At 41.0% G+C, this 17,744-nt stretch overlaps 1 protein-coding gene across 5 annotated transcripts in view; it reads right to left on the bottom strand.

Moving 5' to 3' along the window:
• Positions 1-17,744, bottom strand: part of ctnnd2a (catenin (cadherin-associated protein), delta 2a) — a 221,379-nt gene that overhangs the window by 118,054 nt on the left and 85,581 nt on the right. For 3 of the 5 annotated variants that reach the window (XM_031849928.1, XM_031849932.1, XM_031849930.1), the window contains exons 4-5: positions 3,328-3,362; positions 2,612-2,719 (exon numbers count right to left, since the gene is read on the bottom strand). In XM_031849928.1, the coding sequence (XP_031705788.1) occupies positions 2,612-2,719; positions 3,328-3,362 (143 nt within the window). The remainder of the gene's footprint in view (positions 1-2,611; positions 2,720-3,327; positions 3,363-17,744) is intronic. The other 2 variants (XM_031849929.1, XM_031849931.1) reach the window with 1 other exon arrangement.

Below are 17,744 nucleotides of genomic sequence, written 5' to 3'. Positions count from 1 at the left end.
TCTCTCTCTCTCTCTCTCTCTCTCTCTCTCTCTCTCTCTCTCTCTCTTCCCCCAGAATTCCTTTCTCCCCGTGAGTCTGTGTGCTGTGAACCAAGATCATCTCCTCTGCTTCTTGCCTTCACAAAATACTTGTCTTTCCTCATCGCAATTCATCCCTTGCTTTTTATGAATTATTAAACAGCACTTTGAGTTACGCAGACTGAGTGGGCGCTTCCGAACTCATCATTGCTCGGCCTTGGTGTTTGTTACATTGTGTGCGCTGTCGACAATAAAAACTGTGTGCGTCTTTTTCAGCATTCACACGTGTGACGCAAAGCGTGTTTGTGACAATTGGAAAGTCATTAGGCCGGTCGATGGGGAAATTGTTGTTGTATCCAGGAGCTCATGTGTTTGCGCACGTGTACATGTAAGCACTCGATGTGTGTTCACTGTTTGTGTGTGTGATTATGTGCGCGCGAGTGAGAGGGTGAAATGAAAACCACTGTCACTAGTCAGTGTTTGAGTCTCATAGAGTCTCCGTTCAGCAGCTCAGTCAAATTATGAGCATCATATTCTCATTCATCTCTATATGTAATCTATATTTACCCACATACATTCCACACACAAACACACAAGGACTTATACTTTTTTTTTAAAGGTTTTAAGATACAATACACCAAGGGCCCACAGTCATTTCTTTGAGAAGTACATTAGATTCATGATGTTAACTTTTTTTGCGAGGATGTGGCTCTGAGCACTTATTTGTGTGTATTTGTGCGGCTCTGTTGTGGCACCTTACCAACGACAGCATCAGCTGAAGGCAAAAAGCCTCCCCGTTTTGTGCCACCTTTCACTGAAGACAGCGACATGTCACTATTCTGTGTATTCACCACTAAGCCATTTGCAGCGCTACCATTTTGGGGGAAAAAAACACATACACACCCAAATAGCTACGCTGAATTTATCTGCACCCACACATTGTGATGCTTTTTGTAGAAAGCCATTTGCAAAATGGGGAAAAACAGCTGGATATGGAGCACCCACAATAAGAGTGCTCACAACGATAGCGGCATCTATTTGGACTTGGATAAAGCAGCAGTGACAGGGGATTCAGCCACTTCCTACAAACATGATCAGAATCAAAGTATCTGACACGTCTCCCCACTGTTTGGTATGTGCTTAAACATTCAACCTGTTTCTTACCAAAAGGAGCAACAGTAATCTTGAGGTAAATATTCCAAACCAGTTTTCAGTTTTATTTTATTTTCCAGTGTTCTATCCTGTCCAATCCTCCTTACACAACTCATGATCTGTGCGCTCTGTATGAGCAGATGCATGTGCTATATAGTGTGTATACCATATGTAGGTGCTCCACACTAGCTGGCCAATTCTAATAGCAGTATATTATGTGAGTACACATTCAAGTAGAAATGGGCTGAGCTGGTTCTTAAAATGCCATCCATTACAGCCATGTCCACTATTAAAAAGGTCACCAGACAATAAGTGAAATGGGAATGCAGTGTTCCAAAACCAATGACCTGCAAAGAAAATGCCAAGCACATTTAGCAGATCTCATACACGGGCTGCACTTCAATCCCTGTTTGAATTGGTTTATCAGAATACAAGGCCATACAGGATGGAAAAGATGCTTGGAGCTGGACGGTTGTTGGTACAAATCTAGGAGCAGCACGGTGTGTTCATCTGGCCTGGCCGTGATGCGTTTGCCTCCACATCAAAAGGTGCAATGACATTTGTATCCGCCCATAGAAGAACACGTGTAGTTATGAATTAGGCCTCAAAGTCCCTGGTTTTGGAGTCAGCTATATTTAATAATTGACTACGTTAACCTCTCAGTGACAAACTACAAAGCTGAACTCTTACCCTGTGAGAAAATGCTTTGCTCTAAATTTTTATGTGTAAAGAATATATTCCCATTTCGAAATACTTACTTAATCGAACTATAATGTCTAATCTGGAGCAAAATCCTCCCTGGACTCAACTTGCTTATTGTAAGTAGAAATGAAATCTGAGTGAGAACTCAATATTAACACAGGGAATTGCTGCACTTAGGCCAGATATATAATGCACGAAGGGACTAATAAGAGAATATTTTCTCATTTCCTTTCAGGAAAACAAAAATAATTACAAAACAATACACGCCATAATCCTTCCGTAGTTAAACGAACCACAGGCACTGGTTTTAAGAAGAGACTGTGCATGACAATTAGGAATGATATTTATATTCCTTTTGAGCCAGTGAAAGGGTTGTTTACCCCTTCTGAAGTGCCCGCTAGAGTTGAGCCGAGTCGACCTTGATTTTGATCTATAATGTGTTAACAAAGAAAAGAACTAATTCCCTCTCTACAAATCAAATCCTTCAACAAATGTGACTAAAAATAAACATTTGAAAATAAAATTAAATTCAGTTTGTACCTTAATGTTCTTAGAATGAAATTGTATTTCGTTGGGGTTAAAGTTTTGAGCTGGTCTGAGTCAAGTCAATACCACAAAATGGATTGAAATAGTTGTAATCTTAATAGACACTTTTATAATTAAGTTTATATCATCCTTGCCCTACGCAAACACACACACACACACACACACACACAACGATGCTGATGAAGACACTTACGTTCTCCACTGTCGAGTATTCCTGATTCCTGGAGGGAGCGAATGCAGGAATCTACCAACTCCAAACCAGTGGTCAACTCGTCCTCGATATCCTTTTGTCCATCGCCTGCTAAGGGGAAAAGAGGATGAGGATGTAAGCAGAAGATGAATGAGGAAAAACAGGCACAGAGTGTTTGCTTTTGGTCTGGAAATTATGCAGATGAACACCGGCTATAAAATCCAACAGTGGTTTTGGTCTGGCACCACTTTCACATTCTGATACGTATTTGAGAGTGTGATTACGTCTCTGTGTGAGTGAGTGAGTGTGTGTGTGTGTGTGTGTGTGTGTGTGTGTGTGTGTGTGTGTTGCAAATCATCTTTTAATCTTTGAGGTATGTTGATAGGTGCTGCTGCCCATACATTACTGGGCCACTGGTGTAAATTCAAAATGTTCCTTGACACACAATTGTCCTAGTCTGTCAATCTGACACGAGGCGGACCAGGCCTTGTTGGTGTCGGGGCAATAAATCTAACCCTGAACTCAAGATGTGTGGCAAACATAAAACCCTTGATATTCTTTGAGCGCTTGTATGTGGGACCAGTCTAGAATTTAAGCTAGACAACAGCAGTGAAATGGTTTGGAGTCAGATCTTGCAACGTTTGCACAGTATGAGCATGTGTGTGTGTGTTTGTACAAACATTCATAGGTAGGGGTAGGTTTAGGTTAGGTAACTTTACCTTGAGCGTTCCAGCGAAACTGCTCATCTACTGAACTGCAAAAGAAGGATGTAGTTAATAACAAGAAAAAAAAGACCATTGAATGTGCTGACATTCCAAAATGAGACATTCACAATGTTGAATGTCAATATTTTTATATTTGTACAATATGTAAATCATACACTGCCAACATAAACAACTAATGTGCTGAAAGGAACTGCCAATGGCCTACATTTTTTTATATTCAATTCTGCTGAAGTATTAAAAAACAAACAGAGTAATAAATAAATAAAGACTTCTAAATGTCATTTCATTTGTTAGACAGCAACAGTTCAATTATTTATAACTTCTTTCACAAATCTAACATTTTACAAAATGAGGTCCTGTGTGTTAAGGTTACAGGCCTTTTATAAATGGATAGTGTTGTATACACTATACACAACTACAGAAAGACACACACACACACACACACACACACACACACACACACATTCACGCACATAGACACACATGGCAAACGAGACTTCGTTCACATTCTCTTCCTGGCTGTCAATTGATCGGTGATTGATGGGGGGGGGTTGAACAGGGAGAAAACGACAAAGAGGAAGTAGAAGGAAACAGACAGAAAGAGAAAAGTTAGAGATGAGTATTGAGCTGCCTGCAGTGTGATCAATGCAGACACGGACAGACTAACTGATACATATAGACTCTTTCATCTGACTTCATCCACACCATTAGACGGGCTGTCTGGACTAGTTGCCTTGTGTCTGCGTTTGTCCCATTTATACTGCTTGGTATTCCATATGCCCTACTTTCTAATTGCAGGTCTCTGTGCATGTGTACCTTGGGTGTTATTGTTCAATTTGTGTCAAAAGTGCTTGTGTGCCTTCATGTGTGTACAAGCTTATTTAGGTATATGAGAATGAGTGAATACATTAGCATGTGTTTATCTGTCTTATTTGTCTTGTTAGCAGAGATGGCAGTGGTCTTTCAGAGATGGGCATGTTCTAAACAAGTTTCATATTGATTTTAAAGCAGGCTGTGGTTCATCTCTGCCATGGAGACAGGCGAGGGGGGAGGTTATGAAGGAAAAGAGAATCACATCTATGGGGTATGAACTTTGTTACTTTAATTTAGTCGAAATATAAGTTTCGTTTGATGATTTTTCATATTCAGTCAGCCTGTTACACAGTTTGGCCGGCGACTGCCCTTGCGGAACCTCAGGACCTGTGCCGTTGGCAGGACAGCTGGTCCCAAAGCGTGACGACCATACCAGAGGTCAGAGTTGGTGAGGACTGAACGGATGGATGCTTCAGCAGCGCTTAAGAGCCACTGACCCAAGGTCCCAAAGTGGCTCCATATGGGGTTTTAGATATAAACAAAAGAGAGAAAGCAGCAGCTTTATACTTTCTATTGAAATTGGAATCAATATTAACAGTTACTAGCTGTGTGTGTCTTGCATTTTCATCTTGCCCTCAGGATGCAGCTTGTCCTGTGAAAGTAATTATCATGTTACTGCATATCACTGAGTTGTACTTGTGCAGCCCTAAAGACGGGACGGGCAGGAATGCAGGAAGAGTCTGATCAGTTACAAATGACCAAAGTAGAAATTGAATCATCTAATTATCAAATCACAGCAATGTGGGAGAAAAAGTTCAACGGGTAAATCCACTTGAATTAAGCAATAGGCTAGTAGGCTAGTATTTGTTTACTTTATTAATTTATTAATAGTAACGGTTTCAATGCTTTTTACATGCACTACCCTTTAATCTTCTTACCTGCCCACCCACTTACTTTAAATTGTATCACTTGATTAGCACTCTGCACGTTTCATTTTATTGAATGCAATCAAAATGAGTCACTGTAGAATCTGCGTAATAAAGCCAATGGACACGTTTCCTCATTTGACTACATTCAAAGGAACACTGTTTGATCAATTACTCTCCAGCTGAGACTGACTTTGACTGAGGAAAAATGAAAAATGAAAACTTTGGGAGATTACAGCTCACTTGGCTAATGTAAAACTGTCATTGTTAGGGCAGCAACAGTCTGAAGGATTAACACAAGGTTGTGACCAAAAGGTCATTGGTTCAAACGCCTGGACGGGCAGAGAAAATTAAAATAAGGCAATTAATCCCCAGTTGCTTCTCTGTGGTGAATACTATAAAAGTGTGGTTGCACTGTGCAGCTTCCCTTTGTGAATTAGTTTGACTGTCTGAATATGAATTAGGATTATGCTCAACAATTCTTGCTCGACAGAAAATTGTCAAAATAAATACTCACAAGGCTGAGCTTTTCTGCTGTGGGATAGCAAGTTCTCTGCCACGGGCCAGACACAGTTTCTCTATTATAGATTGAACTCTGCCCATTTGTATTTAACTATGCTTCTGATTCTGTCAAAAGCAAAAAAAAAAAAACCTTCTTCTTCAAGCTGCCATCAGTGTCATTTGCTGGTTTAACAGAACTGATTCTGGGACAGTATTACACTTTTTATACGGAGAGAGAGAGAGAGAGAGAGAGAGAGAGAGAGCTGAAGAGCTTAGGTAACACTGGCATCACATACACAAACAAACCGACAAAGACAACAGTGAAGGAGAATGATAACAAGGTGGTGGAGGAACTGTTCTTTCATGTGCCTGCTGGAAATACAACAGGATGAGAGAAGCAAACATTGTGTCACTTTGTTAAAGTGTACTTGATTAGGGAGAGAAAGCGAGGCGAGAGAGAGAAAGAAGACTTTGCATGAGAGAGCTGACAGACAGGAGAAAGAGACCTAATAAGCACAGCATCATTCCACAACGCTGCACACTCTCGCCTGCAATGCCACAACACCGGTGAGGCAGGGCCTCTCTTTTTAACAGTGATCCTGTATTAAAGAGACATTTCGAAGTCACTACTCCCCTCTCAACTGCCACACAGCTTAAATCAACAGACAGCGTCCTCTGCCGTTCCCCGGGAAATCCACATGTACACGTACCCACACAATCTATTTAGCATTCACAAACATATAGACTGGAAGATAAATATGGTTTACTCCGATAGTCCCAACTTCCTCATGGGAATGTGGAGTATAACTGCTCAAAGTATAACCGCTATCAAAAATAAGACGTAAACACAAACAAACAAACTCTCTGGTGGTATGGTAGCCTTGTGGTGACAGAAATACTTTTATTTACCAATTAGAGATCAACTACAGTACAGTAATGTGTGTGCGAGTGTGAGTGTGTGTGTGTGTGCGCGCACGTGTGTGTAAATACATATGCACTTAATACGGCTATGTTATGTTTACTCTTGTACTAAAGAGATTTTGCCAAAAAAAAGTGTTCAGAACTGACAGTTGAGTTTTGAATTGTAAGTACACCAATAAAAAACAGGTAAACATGTTGTTCATGTGTTTAAAGTTAAAGTACGTAGCCATCCAGAGAGAAATCATAGCAGCAACATCCTTCATGACTCCTTAGTCCTAAGCTTAGAGAGCATTACTCTGAAAGAGTTTCACACTGCCACACACCGTTCTGCTCAAATCCTCCAGCAGCCTCACCGAGATAGAAGCACTTAAGAACACTTGCCTGTCCTGATAAGGCTGTCAGTGTGGCTGTGTATGTACGCTACACACTTCACATAACACTAGACTAATAGTACACATTCTACAGGTAAGGCACTCAGCTGCAAATTCTGCACAGAGCAACTTTGACTGGCCTTTTGGTTGCTTGTACATGTACATGCACACACACACACACACGCTGACATGCATGTACAGAAATTGTAAATACATACACAGTGAACAGATACACAGATGGCGTGCAGTCCTGGGCTATTGTATTATTGCACGCGCTAAAGCAAGAACCTAATAGACAATGCTGCCCCATCTGACATTTACCAATGCCTCAGGAAGAAGTTGTCCTAAATACATCCTGGCGCTCCCAAAACCAAATCCTTAAAGGCATGAATCCATATTTTGTCATCGTGTGGAACAAGGAATGTTTAAATATCATGTGATTACCTAGCAAGTATAAGATAGGTATAGAATTTAATTTATTTTGACAAAGAGACAATGGGCCAGCAACAGCCTGTCTGATTTCATACAGCACAAACTCCCTGCTAACGCCCTGCTGAGAGGGACAGAGAAGAATAAAGTTAAAATTCACCTGAATGAGACAGACCTCTTCCAGTTTTTAGGATTTTCAACTCATTGGACATGACTCTCCAGCTGAGGAGTGATCCCCCTCCTCACTGGATTACCCTGTTTTCCGACCTTTGCAAATTACCAGTTGCACGGGCAACTGCTGTTCATCATGGCTGAAATAAACCTGAATAATAAAAAGACATTGAAGCTAAACAAGAGTCATTACAAAGCAGTCCGGCCTATTTAATAGACCTTTTTCATTAGGCTATAAACCTACTAATTAGCTTGGAATGATGCTCTCCCCCATATATATATATATATACACTGTATATACAGAGAGAGAGAGAGAGACACGGGGTGCAGCACCAATTAACTAGTGCACTTTCCAGCAGCTGCATTTGATGAATCGCAAATAAATTGCTAAAAAAACAAACAAAGCAAAATGATACCCGATGGCCTCTGCCTAATTGTGGATTCATTGTTCAATTCAATGTTTGTTTAATAGATGGTGCGTTAGATTATAAAATGAAGTCTTGGTTTACGGAATACCTAAATCAATCATATGTATATTCTGCTCTTATACTCTTGTTTTATGACTGACAGTACAGATACAATGCTGAGAGACATCTTACGGACATTCAAAACATGTTGATGCAGAAATCTAGGAACTGCACACAGGTTCAACGATTATCAAACATATCAGCATTTCAACGATTTTTGCGTAAATTGGTTTTAATAATCATGTGTAACAGAATGCGCATTGGTCGTTAAAAATGACCAATGCTAATTACTAATAAAAACCCATCATGATACTCAATATACTCTCATTTTTTTGCAGGTTCACAATGCAAACAACATGACTGACAGATCATTTCAGTGCTGACAAAATGTGGAAGAAGCCGCTGTACTACAAGGCACTAAATACTGTAGATGGTATTAATAAAAACAAGAAAGAAATGTATGAAATTATCCAGAGATTACCATAAACCTCGATGATGGGTATTGTTCTTTTCTCAATTAGAGATCTTTGTTCTTTCATCCTATTTGCACTTTGCGTAGCATGACACACTGAAATATTTCAAGTAGGGTTCACTGTCACGGGAGTTCACGGGTTAGGACCCAATCGCAAGACACAGGAGACAGAAGTTGATATAAACAGGTTTTATTTTGAAGGTGTGTGAAGGTGTGGAGCCCGTGGTCCGACACCAGAGAGTAGGCAGATCGACGGTGTGAGTCCCGTGGCTCGACACCGGAGAGCTGGCAGCTTGACGGCGTGAGTAGTCCGTTAACAACAGAGGACAGAGCGGCGGTGTGTAGTCCGTTAACACAAAGGAGGGCACGGGGGATTCCCGGACCGACGGACACCGGAGGCAGGCGCTCGAGGCCGAAGATGCAACGGGGTTGAAGCGGGTGAAAGACGGTACGACCTGACAACCCCAGACTGCAGGACCAGAGGTTATATAGTGCCAGGGAAAGCGTTAGTGGGACCTGAGTCTGGTGTGTCAGCCTGCAGGAGGTAATCGGCTGGAGTGGCTGCAGCTGTGTGGCCATGGGAGGTGCCTGGTCTGACAGGGATCCTGACATTCACGAGCTGACTGTTCACAAGCAACCAAGCAACAATCCTATTGAGCATTCATATGTCCACTGACCTATTGACTGCCTTGCTTACAAAGAGAATATCTTCAAATCTAGAGTGAAGGGGCGGTCTGAAGACATGCAACTGAATTACAGTATTGAACAATGCAGAACCAGAGAACCGATGCGGTGTGAAACTTTTAGGAGCTTCCATGTGACATGGCTGACTCTTTCCAGGGAGACAAATGCAAGGCAATGTTCAGCAAAATTGTGCCAACTCACTTTAATGCTTGGAGGTGCCTCGGGAACCACTCAATCTATTTTGTAGATCTGTCTGTTGTACAGACACGTATCTACCCACGAATGGTTGTTATAACAACAGTTTTATACTTCATCATCGTCAGCATGGCAGTGTGACACTATAACTGTAATCTGTCAATCAAGGCAGAGGAGTGGGCTTTTATGGTGTGCACAGGATGTGTGTGTGTGTGTGTGTGTGTGTGTGTGTTTGAGAGAGAGATTTGAAATGGGTTTTGTGTTGGGAGAGTGGGCGAAATGACAATGTGACTGAACAGAATGAAATCAACACAAAACTACATCACACACAAGACTAACACAAAGATATGTCAAGGCATTGTGGCTGAAAAGCAAAATGTGTGTTTGTTTATGTACGTCTACGTTGACCATATACATGCATGTGTCTCTCTGGATATGTGTGTGCATGTACATACCCATGTGTGAGCTCTCTGATACTCTATTCAGAGAGCAGTCTATTGTGCTCACAACAAGGCCGAGGACAAACTTTTGTGGATATGACAGCTGAGTGACGGTTCAACAGTCGGGCTGGAAGAGAATTGTCTCGTCAAAGCGTTCACTGAATTGACTTTTAAAACTTGACTACTGACAGCTGCGACAAAAACCCCATATTCCTAAAAAAAAACAAAGACAAAACAATGCACCGTGGTATTGACAAGTTCAATGGAGACATTTCAACTCTCTGCAGCTTTCTCCTCTCCCAGCTCCTTTCAAGTCCTGTGCACTGTTATGCAGATGTTTAGCCTACAATCTGTAGCAGACTACGGTAGAAATACAACCACAATGGACCAACTCCGTTATCATCCAGCTTTATTCTCACGCAGGCCGCACATACATACAAACACACACAAATGTCTTGACTACTTATCTAGTGTCTAGTGTTTTATAGAACAGAAAATGAAGAAACAGTTTTATGTTCAAGGTTTACAGAGCATGCCAAAGATGGATTGTTTGGTTTTGAAACCTTGCCAAGAAGATAATGAAAACCCTGATCTGTCAAACAAAGATTGGACGTCCACTGTAACTCCTGGAGAAGGACTTCGGTGAATATCCTCAACAGAGGACTTCTCTGTTTCTTTCACAAAGGGGATCATTTTTCATGAATGTTCATACAATTCAAACAATTTGCAGCAACTGAAACATTTTAGAAAGCCCCTTGTTAGATGGAGTACACACGATGCACGCGCTTACTCTGCAACATCTGACTGCGCAGGGCCACGTATGCATGCTTCTCAAGTGTGTATGAGTGTGTCTGCATGCATGCAGTCTGAAACGCACATTCATATAGTTACTCGTGTGTGTGTGTGTGAACACATGCACAAAATGTGGGTTTCCACTCTGAGCAGCACCGGCTGGTTGCACTATTTCAACTCAGGAACATCTGCTGCGTGTGTCTAAATCACCAAGCTATTATAGTTATTATGATAGGTGTGATATCGCAGTTTTGCACCGGCACAGATAATGACAGAATACCTCCATGCATAATTCACCAGGGACTGGAGGCCTGACACTGGGTGTGCCCTGTATTATTGTACTCCACGCAGACAGCGACTGTCTAATATTTATACTCATCTAAAATGGCTCACTGCAGCAAGACTGTTATGACATGGTATTGAACTGGAGATTAAAAGCTCTACTGCACACATTATGAAATGTTCGACAAAAAGTTTCCCTTTTGGCAGATTATTGAAGAATATAATAAAAGTTGTAATGTCGACTCATTGAGCTATACAGAAAGTTTATTCTGACATATTAGTCCTATTCATGATAACATACGCTTGAACCTCATCATTAAAGTAGAGTATTGTAACCTTTGCTTCACCTTTGATACAATGAGTACACTATTACGTAAGAGCTGGTTTGTGGTGTTTGTTGGTTTGTACATTCTACGTTTTTTCAATAAGCAGCGTACCGTTTGCTTTTAAAATCAAGCAGAGACCCAGGAGCCCTATGAGGGAAAATGTATTACATGCATGTGCACAGCAGGCAGTTTAGTAGTGAGTTAATCAAGACACATACTGTACAGTACCGTAGTAAGTAAAGCAATCGATTACAAGCATGCAGGCTGATACATTGAGCATCCATGTACCAGGAATAGATGGGTTTGCCTCTCATACCTTGTCTTGTTCAACAGGTTTTGAATTTTATATATACAAAGCAAAAATAACAATTCAACAAATCCATCTACAATATTAAATGAAAGCCATGCACTGCCTCCTTGACTGAACCATAATCACATGTGACAAAGTAGCCATGATATTAGCATAACAGTCGCAATTTACATATGAATAATAATACCACAGGCTGCTAAGTACACCAGCAAATTAAAGGCGAAAGGACAAATGATGTATCAGCATGCTGCTGGCTCGCAAAAAACTCAACTCAGAAAACAGTAGCTCCCCGACAACAAATCAACAGTGGCTCTACAGCACAGTGGCTGTAATAACTGTATTTCTACATAAAATGCATTTTCAAATGCTTACAGCTGGAGACGAGCAGGAGAGAGAGCACGTATTAAAATGATATGTGATGTCAACCCCAATGAGCATACTCACACACCACTGCATTACAGGTAGAAGCAATTATTAGACAAACAGCATGAGATAAACACAGATTACAGAGGCCCAAGATGAAAACACACACACACAGCAATCATAATTTGTCAATCGTGTTGCTGGCTCACAGTGAGAGACAGTTTGGCCTCGCCCAGTGGGAGTCACTGATGATTGATTCTACATGCAGTAATGTCACTGGCTCTAACTGAGATCTGAACAGTGTGCATTCAATCATCAGAACATTTGGAAAACTTGTCGTTTACTAAGTGGAATGTGCGCTCGGATCATATATTCCAATGTTTGACTGTAAATCTTCTGTTGTATTGCGACCCAACATTTCATGCTTTCAAAAGGAACAAGTGGGTTTCCCACTTGTTTGACATATGATTTTCATGAAGCGACGGAACGCCTTCATAACTTTTTCGGCTTCTTTTAGCGATTTCACACTTTTCCCCTCCTATTTACATCCACCCGAATCTGTTGCTTCAGCTGGGTGGAAGGAGGTACGTCCTGTGTATGTGTGTACATGTGGTTGCCCGAGTCATATTTCATTTAAACAACAAGCAAAATCACCCCACCCTCTGTATCTTGTGCACTAAATAAATTGTAATCTCCTGCAGCCCGTCAGGGACTGTGAAACTCAAACACATATGTCAATATGACACAGTAACACCGAGACTCACACTCAAGGGCAGTAGTGTGATGTCATGGGTGGATAGGACATCTCAGAGCTTTGGGCACTGAAGCAGTCGACGGTCTAAATCACTCATTCCCTGGAGGATAATCTAACCAATGATTTAGTAGGAGTCACCGAGTCACTCTCAGCAGCTTCCACTCCAGTGGAGGGATATATGAGTGTGTGTGTGGTGTGTGTGTGTCTGTGTATAGTATTCGTGTGAGCATGCAAGGAGGGGAGAGGTTATTCCCCTTACACTCGCTCTCTCTTTGAGGCCCCCATGAGACCAATTACCAATACTCTGTGGCTTCACACACACGCACACACACACACTTGTAATCTTACACCACATAGGAACTGTCGCTGCTTGACCGTGTGATCACATAATGGCTCAACATGAGCTTCATACTTTGAATATTCACAATTCAGGAGAAACCACTTGAAGCGCGGCATAGTTTTTATTAAAACACACACAAACACAAGCACACACAGAGAAAATGACGTGACTTAACTCAAATTAAGCGCAATATTCAACGTGTCAGATCAGAGGAGAACGGGGGCAAATGTTAGCTGAGAAAACGGTTGATGACACTAATGCTGTGTAAACTTGTAATAGGTCAGCGCGATGAACACACAAATCTACAAGACGCTTCTTTATTTTTGCCCCTTGCCCAGTTTATTACATCGAGACAGACACTAATCTTGTTACAGAGCACAGGGAGCTTTGTGCCGTCCATGTTCAGTACTAAGCTCGATCTGCGAGTTTACTCTGGTCACTTAGCACAACTCTGCATGCCAATGTTGTTGCAAGAATTCAACTTCGGGATGATTTATTCAGTCAATATGGCATTTGTTGGATTTTAAAGAGGCTGTAAGTGGACACATTGTACTTCTCACAATAGCAAGCTCCTGGGATGCATTTAATATATATTTTTTTAACATTTCCCATTCAACCCATTCCCACATAGTCAAACAAGTTGTGTCTGAAAACTATAGGGTGGTCATGTACTGTATACTTATTTCTTGCCGGACCTATTACTCATCTGTTTCACAGTCCTCTACTACTGTAATTAATATGTTTCATTGATTGATGGGAATGATGTGATGTGACAGTGGGGACCCTGGAGCTGAGGTTTTAATTAACTGGTAGGAGAGGAGCTGGCTGGTCTGGCTATCACAATATATCACTATGTCTGGTTCGCAAGAACACACGCACACGCACACGCACGCACGCACGCACGCACGCACGCACGCACACACACACACACACAAAGGCCTTCTGGCTAACAGGGTGCAGCTAACTTGTGTGTGATTTTCATGTCTCTTTTTTTCCTGCTAGCATTTTAAAGTTGTTGATTCTTAGCATGATGCAGGCTGTTTTTAAATGGGTGCCAAATGTGTAAAAGTCAACATTTGCTACCATCTTGAAAAAACAGAGGCACAAAAAAGATGTTAAGATTCAGTGACCGGGTAAAATATGAAGCTTGTATGGGAAAATATGTCAGTGTGTGTAGGTTATTTCTTGGCAATTTCCAATTCTTTCATTTCCATTTTCTCAGATCTTATCCGCAAACAGAAAGACAGAAAAACATTTAAGGCAACCATTTATTTGTAGTCTACAGCTCACTTTCTGAGTGACCACACTCATGGATAACAGTGTCATATTAAATGACACCTGCACACTGTTTGTGTCCGTACATTTGAAGTTTTATTATTCATAATACATTTTTTTGAAATTGCTAGAAGAATGGGATGAAAAGAATAAGAGAGACGGTGTTAATGTCAGCGGTACCTGGGGATAATGATAGTGTGAATTATATTGTTATTCAGTGTCATCTCCATGTTTTGTGTTACTATTTCATGATTTGCTCTATTTGATGCAATACACTGTGTGTATATATTTTTCCGAGCTTTGTTTTTAACAAGACATATTACTGTAACGAGTTCTCGTGAACTCGAATGAAGAACCCTTCATTTTCATCTCCGTTCATCATGACACTTTGGCCATCCACCTTAAAAACCTTAGGGCATTCCTGCAATATGAAGCAGAGAAAGAAAACAAAGTTTGACATTTTCACTGCATCTGCATTTTCACTGCATCTCCACCTATAAAGCTGACCATCATTTTACACTACAGCCACTTTCTTTGCTCCCTGTTTTATCTTGAAGATAACAAAAAATAAGATAATAAAAAGAAAAAAAGAAAACATTATACAATAAAACCGGAATAAGCCAATTCAGATATGCATGCACGTTTTATAACGCTATTGCTTGGGTTGGTTACGCTGGAATAATGACAGTTGTCTTGTGTGTGATTATTTAAACCACTTTTCCAGTGTGACGTGTGTTAATGCTTCATGCAAGTTCCAGTTTATGAAGCCATGTATCATGAGTAAGTCTCATAGCACTGGAGATAAAAACACAAAAAGGAGACAGGACAAGGAAAAAAAAAAAGATATAACAATATCACATGGCAAAACAAATGTCCACTGTTCTTACAAATTAATATCTACACTAAAAAGTGGTTTGAAATACATTCAGGGTTAATATGGGAACAATGTACATGCACATGGGATTTCACACTTAGCCTACTCTTTGCATCATTCATATACAAGTTGAAATACAAACAATCTCCACAGGAATCTGGATTATGTAAGTTTTAAATCATCGAGTCACCACCCAGGATACCGACTGACTCATTGGGCTACAATGCAAACAAAAATCGATTTGGGAGCATCCAGAGCAGGTGATAAAAGTCAGAATGAAAAGTGGAATCACAGCATCCGATTATGGCTCTTGGGACTCTGCCTCCACATCCAACACCCTGGCCCATAGGAAATAAACTTGCAAGCTTTACTGTGTTAATCTAAATCCTCTATGAAGTCTTTGTGGGAATATGATACTCTGTGCAGCACAGCACAGTGCAGTGCATGCACTACTTTCTGTTTCAGTGATTGAATCCAATCAATCACTGGTCTTTCTGTTTGCCTTCAAACTGCTGAAGGCTTTGGTATTCACGTAGTAACCAGAGGTAACAATGCACAATAAAAGGTTTGGAAACTGAAGAGACAGTTTGTCTTTTTTTGTCGTTTTTTGTCCTCTTCACACTGTTGGTAATGACAAAGTGTTGGTGTGGCTCACAAAGTTTAAGTGAGGAACTTGGGCTTGTGAAAAGAAGAGGTCAGGCACAGATGTGTGCAAGGAGATAAGACACCAAAACAACCTGTCCCTGGCACACACACACACAAACACACACACCCTATAAACCACATAGCCTCCACTATAAAATCGTCTTCTCAAACTGCTCCAGGCAATGATTCCTTTAGCCTCAGGGTATGATGCCTCGAGAGGACAAACTCCCCTGCATTCTCTCTCTCTCTTACTTGCCCTCTTAGTCTCTCTGTCTCTCTCTCTGTCTCCTACACACACAGCTTTCTGAGGCCCTCTAGCACCCACTCGTTTGAGGACATCAGTAAGAGGACAAGAACTTGAAAGCAGCCATGTTTAAAAGCCCTGCATGTTAATTTCTATGCGCACATTCTCTTCATTACTGCCTCTGCTTCCAGCTTGTCCTTTAACCCTAAATATTCTTTGAGGAATATCTCTGCTTGCTTACATCGACTCTTCATCTCTTACCTCAATCTCTCATCTATCCTCTTCTTTATTCTCACCCATTCTTCTTTATTCTCTTCAATCTTCTTCCCTCTTATCTGCTATTATCTCCTTTCTTTCTCTCACCTTCCTCTCTCTGTCTCTCCAAGTCTCTAGACATTACCATCAACAACATCACCTGATCTAAAGATATCCAGTGGATGTAAACGAGATGGTTGGTTGAGCCTACTTGAACAAAAAGCTGCATTTATCTTTGTCAGTGGAGTATCAAACCTCTCATGGCCTGTTCCCTTCATTCCCTTTAGCCAACACATGTGGTCCAGGTGTCCTTTTTCTATGTTGGTTTTATACTGCACAGTGAAGTCATGTATAATTACTGAAAATATATCAAATCCCAAAATTTCTCTTGCCCACAAAATCTCCATAAGGGATAGAAATGGGTAAGTAGAAATATACTACATTGGAATGCTTAAACTGTCAGATGACGTTATACTTTGTCAATCCCAGTAGAGGCATACTGTTGAGTATACCGCCACACATTCATTGCATTGTCATTTTTTGTCATGCATCTCCACAGTGATCACTGTGTTTTTTTTTTTATCATAACTGTTATGAATTACAGTTTGCGTTTTTTGAAACCGGCTTTCTTAAACCCTTTTAAATGGAAACCTTTTCTCACACTGTCACCACACACACTCAAACACAGAAAGAAACATGCCTACAAGACGGCAGACGGAGAGGTGGGCAGTCTCTCATGCGCGATCCTGCGCACGCACGCACGCACACACACACACACACACACACACACACACACACGCACAAGCATTGCATATTAAAAAGGCACCGTAATAACCTGTCAAGCTTTCTGAGAGTGTGGCCAACAAAACATCTCGGCACCTCTGTATGGATGAGTGCGCACACTCAGCCATTCTCGTTGAATTGACAGCAAAGCAGAGACCATAATCCCACATAAATGCATGCTAATAACTGCCTACACGGATACACACACACACACACACACACATTAACCAATCAAATCAGTAACATATGTATCACCTTGTTTTGACCTGTAATTTACGGCGCTCCCCTGCGGGCAAATCATTGTAATTTAGAAAATGCCAAATGCAGCAGCAAGATGCATCATATTCCTACATTTTGTAGTGATCAGAGCTGTCTGATGAATAACTGATGGATGAGTGACAAACCCACCACACACTGACAACATTTTATCATGGGGTACTATTATGGCTATTCAAGTAAAAAAAAAGAAGAAAAATAGTGTTCAAATAGCCATCAGGTGTCCTATTATATAAGCTCTGGGGAGACATTACCTTGCACAGCATTTGTTAATAAGCTCATTTCTCGTCTGTCTCTCTGTGCTTCTCGCCCGCTTTTCTCTGTTCCATCTCAACTTGCTTTTTGGAATCAGTGTCTTTATTGCTCTTCCTTTTTTTTTTTATATATCTCTCTGTCTGTGTTTTGTCTCAGTGTTTCTCTCTCAGTTTCTTTCTGTCACACTCTCACTGTTTCTCTCTCTCTCTCTCTCTCTCTCTCTCTCTCTCTCTCTCTCTCTCTCTCT

The sequence above is a fragment of the Anarrhichthys ocellatus genome, unplaced genomic scaffold (assembly GCF_004355925.1).
Source record: "Anarrhichthys ocellatus isolate YVR2014 unplaced genomic scaffold, GSC_Weel_1.0 scaffold10, whole genome shotgun sequence".
Lineage (NCBI taxonomy): Eukaryota > Metazoa > Chordata > Actinopteri > Perciformes > Anarhichadidae > Anarrhichthys > Anarrhichthys ocellatus.
The sequence above is the reverse complement of the archived record's forward strand: the minus strand, read 5'-3'. Positions and strand labels throughout refer to the sequence as shown.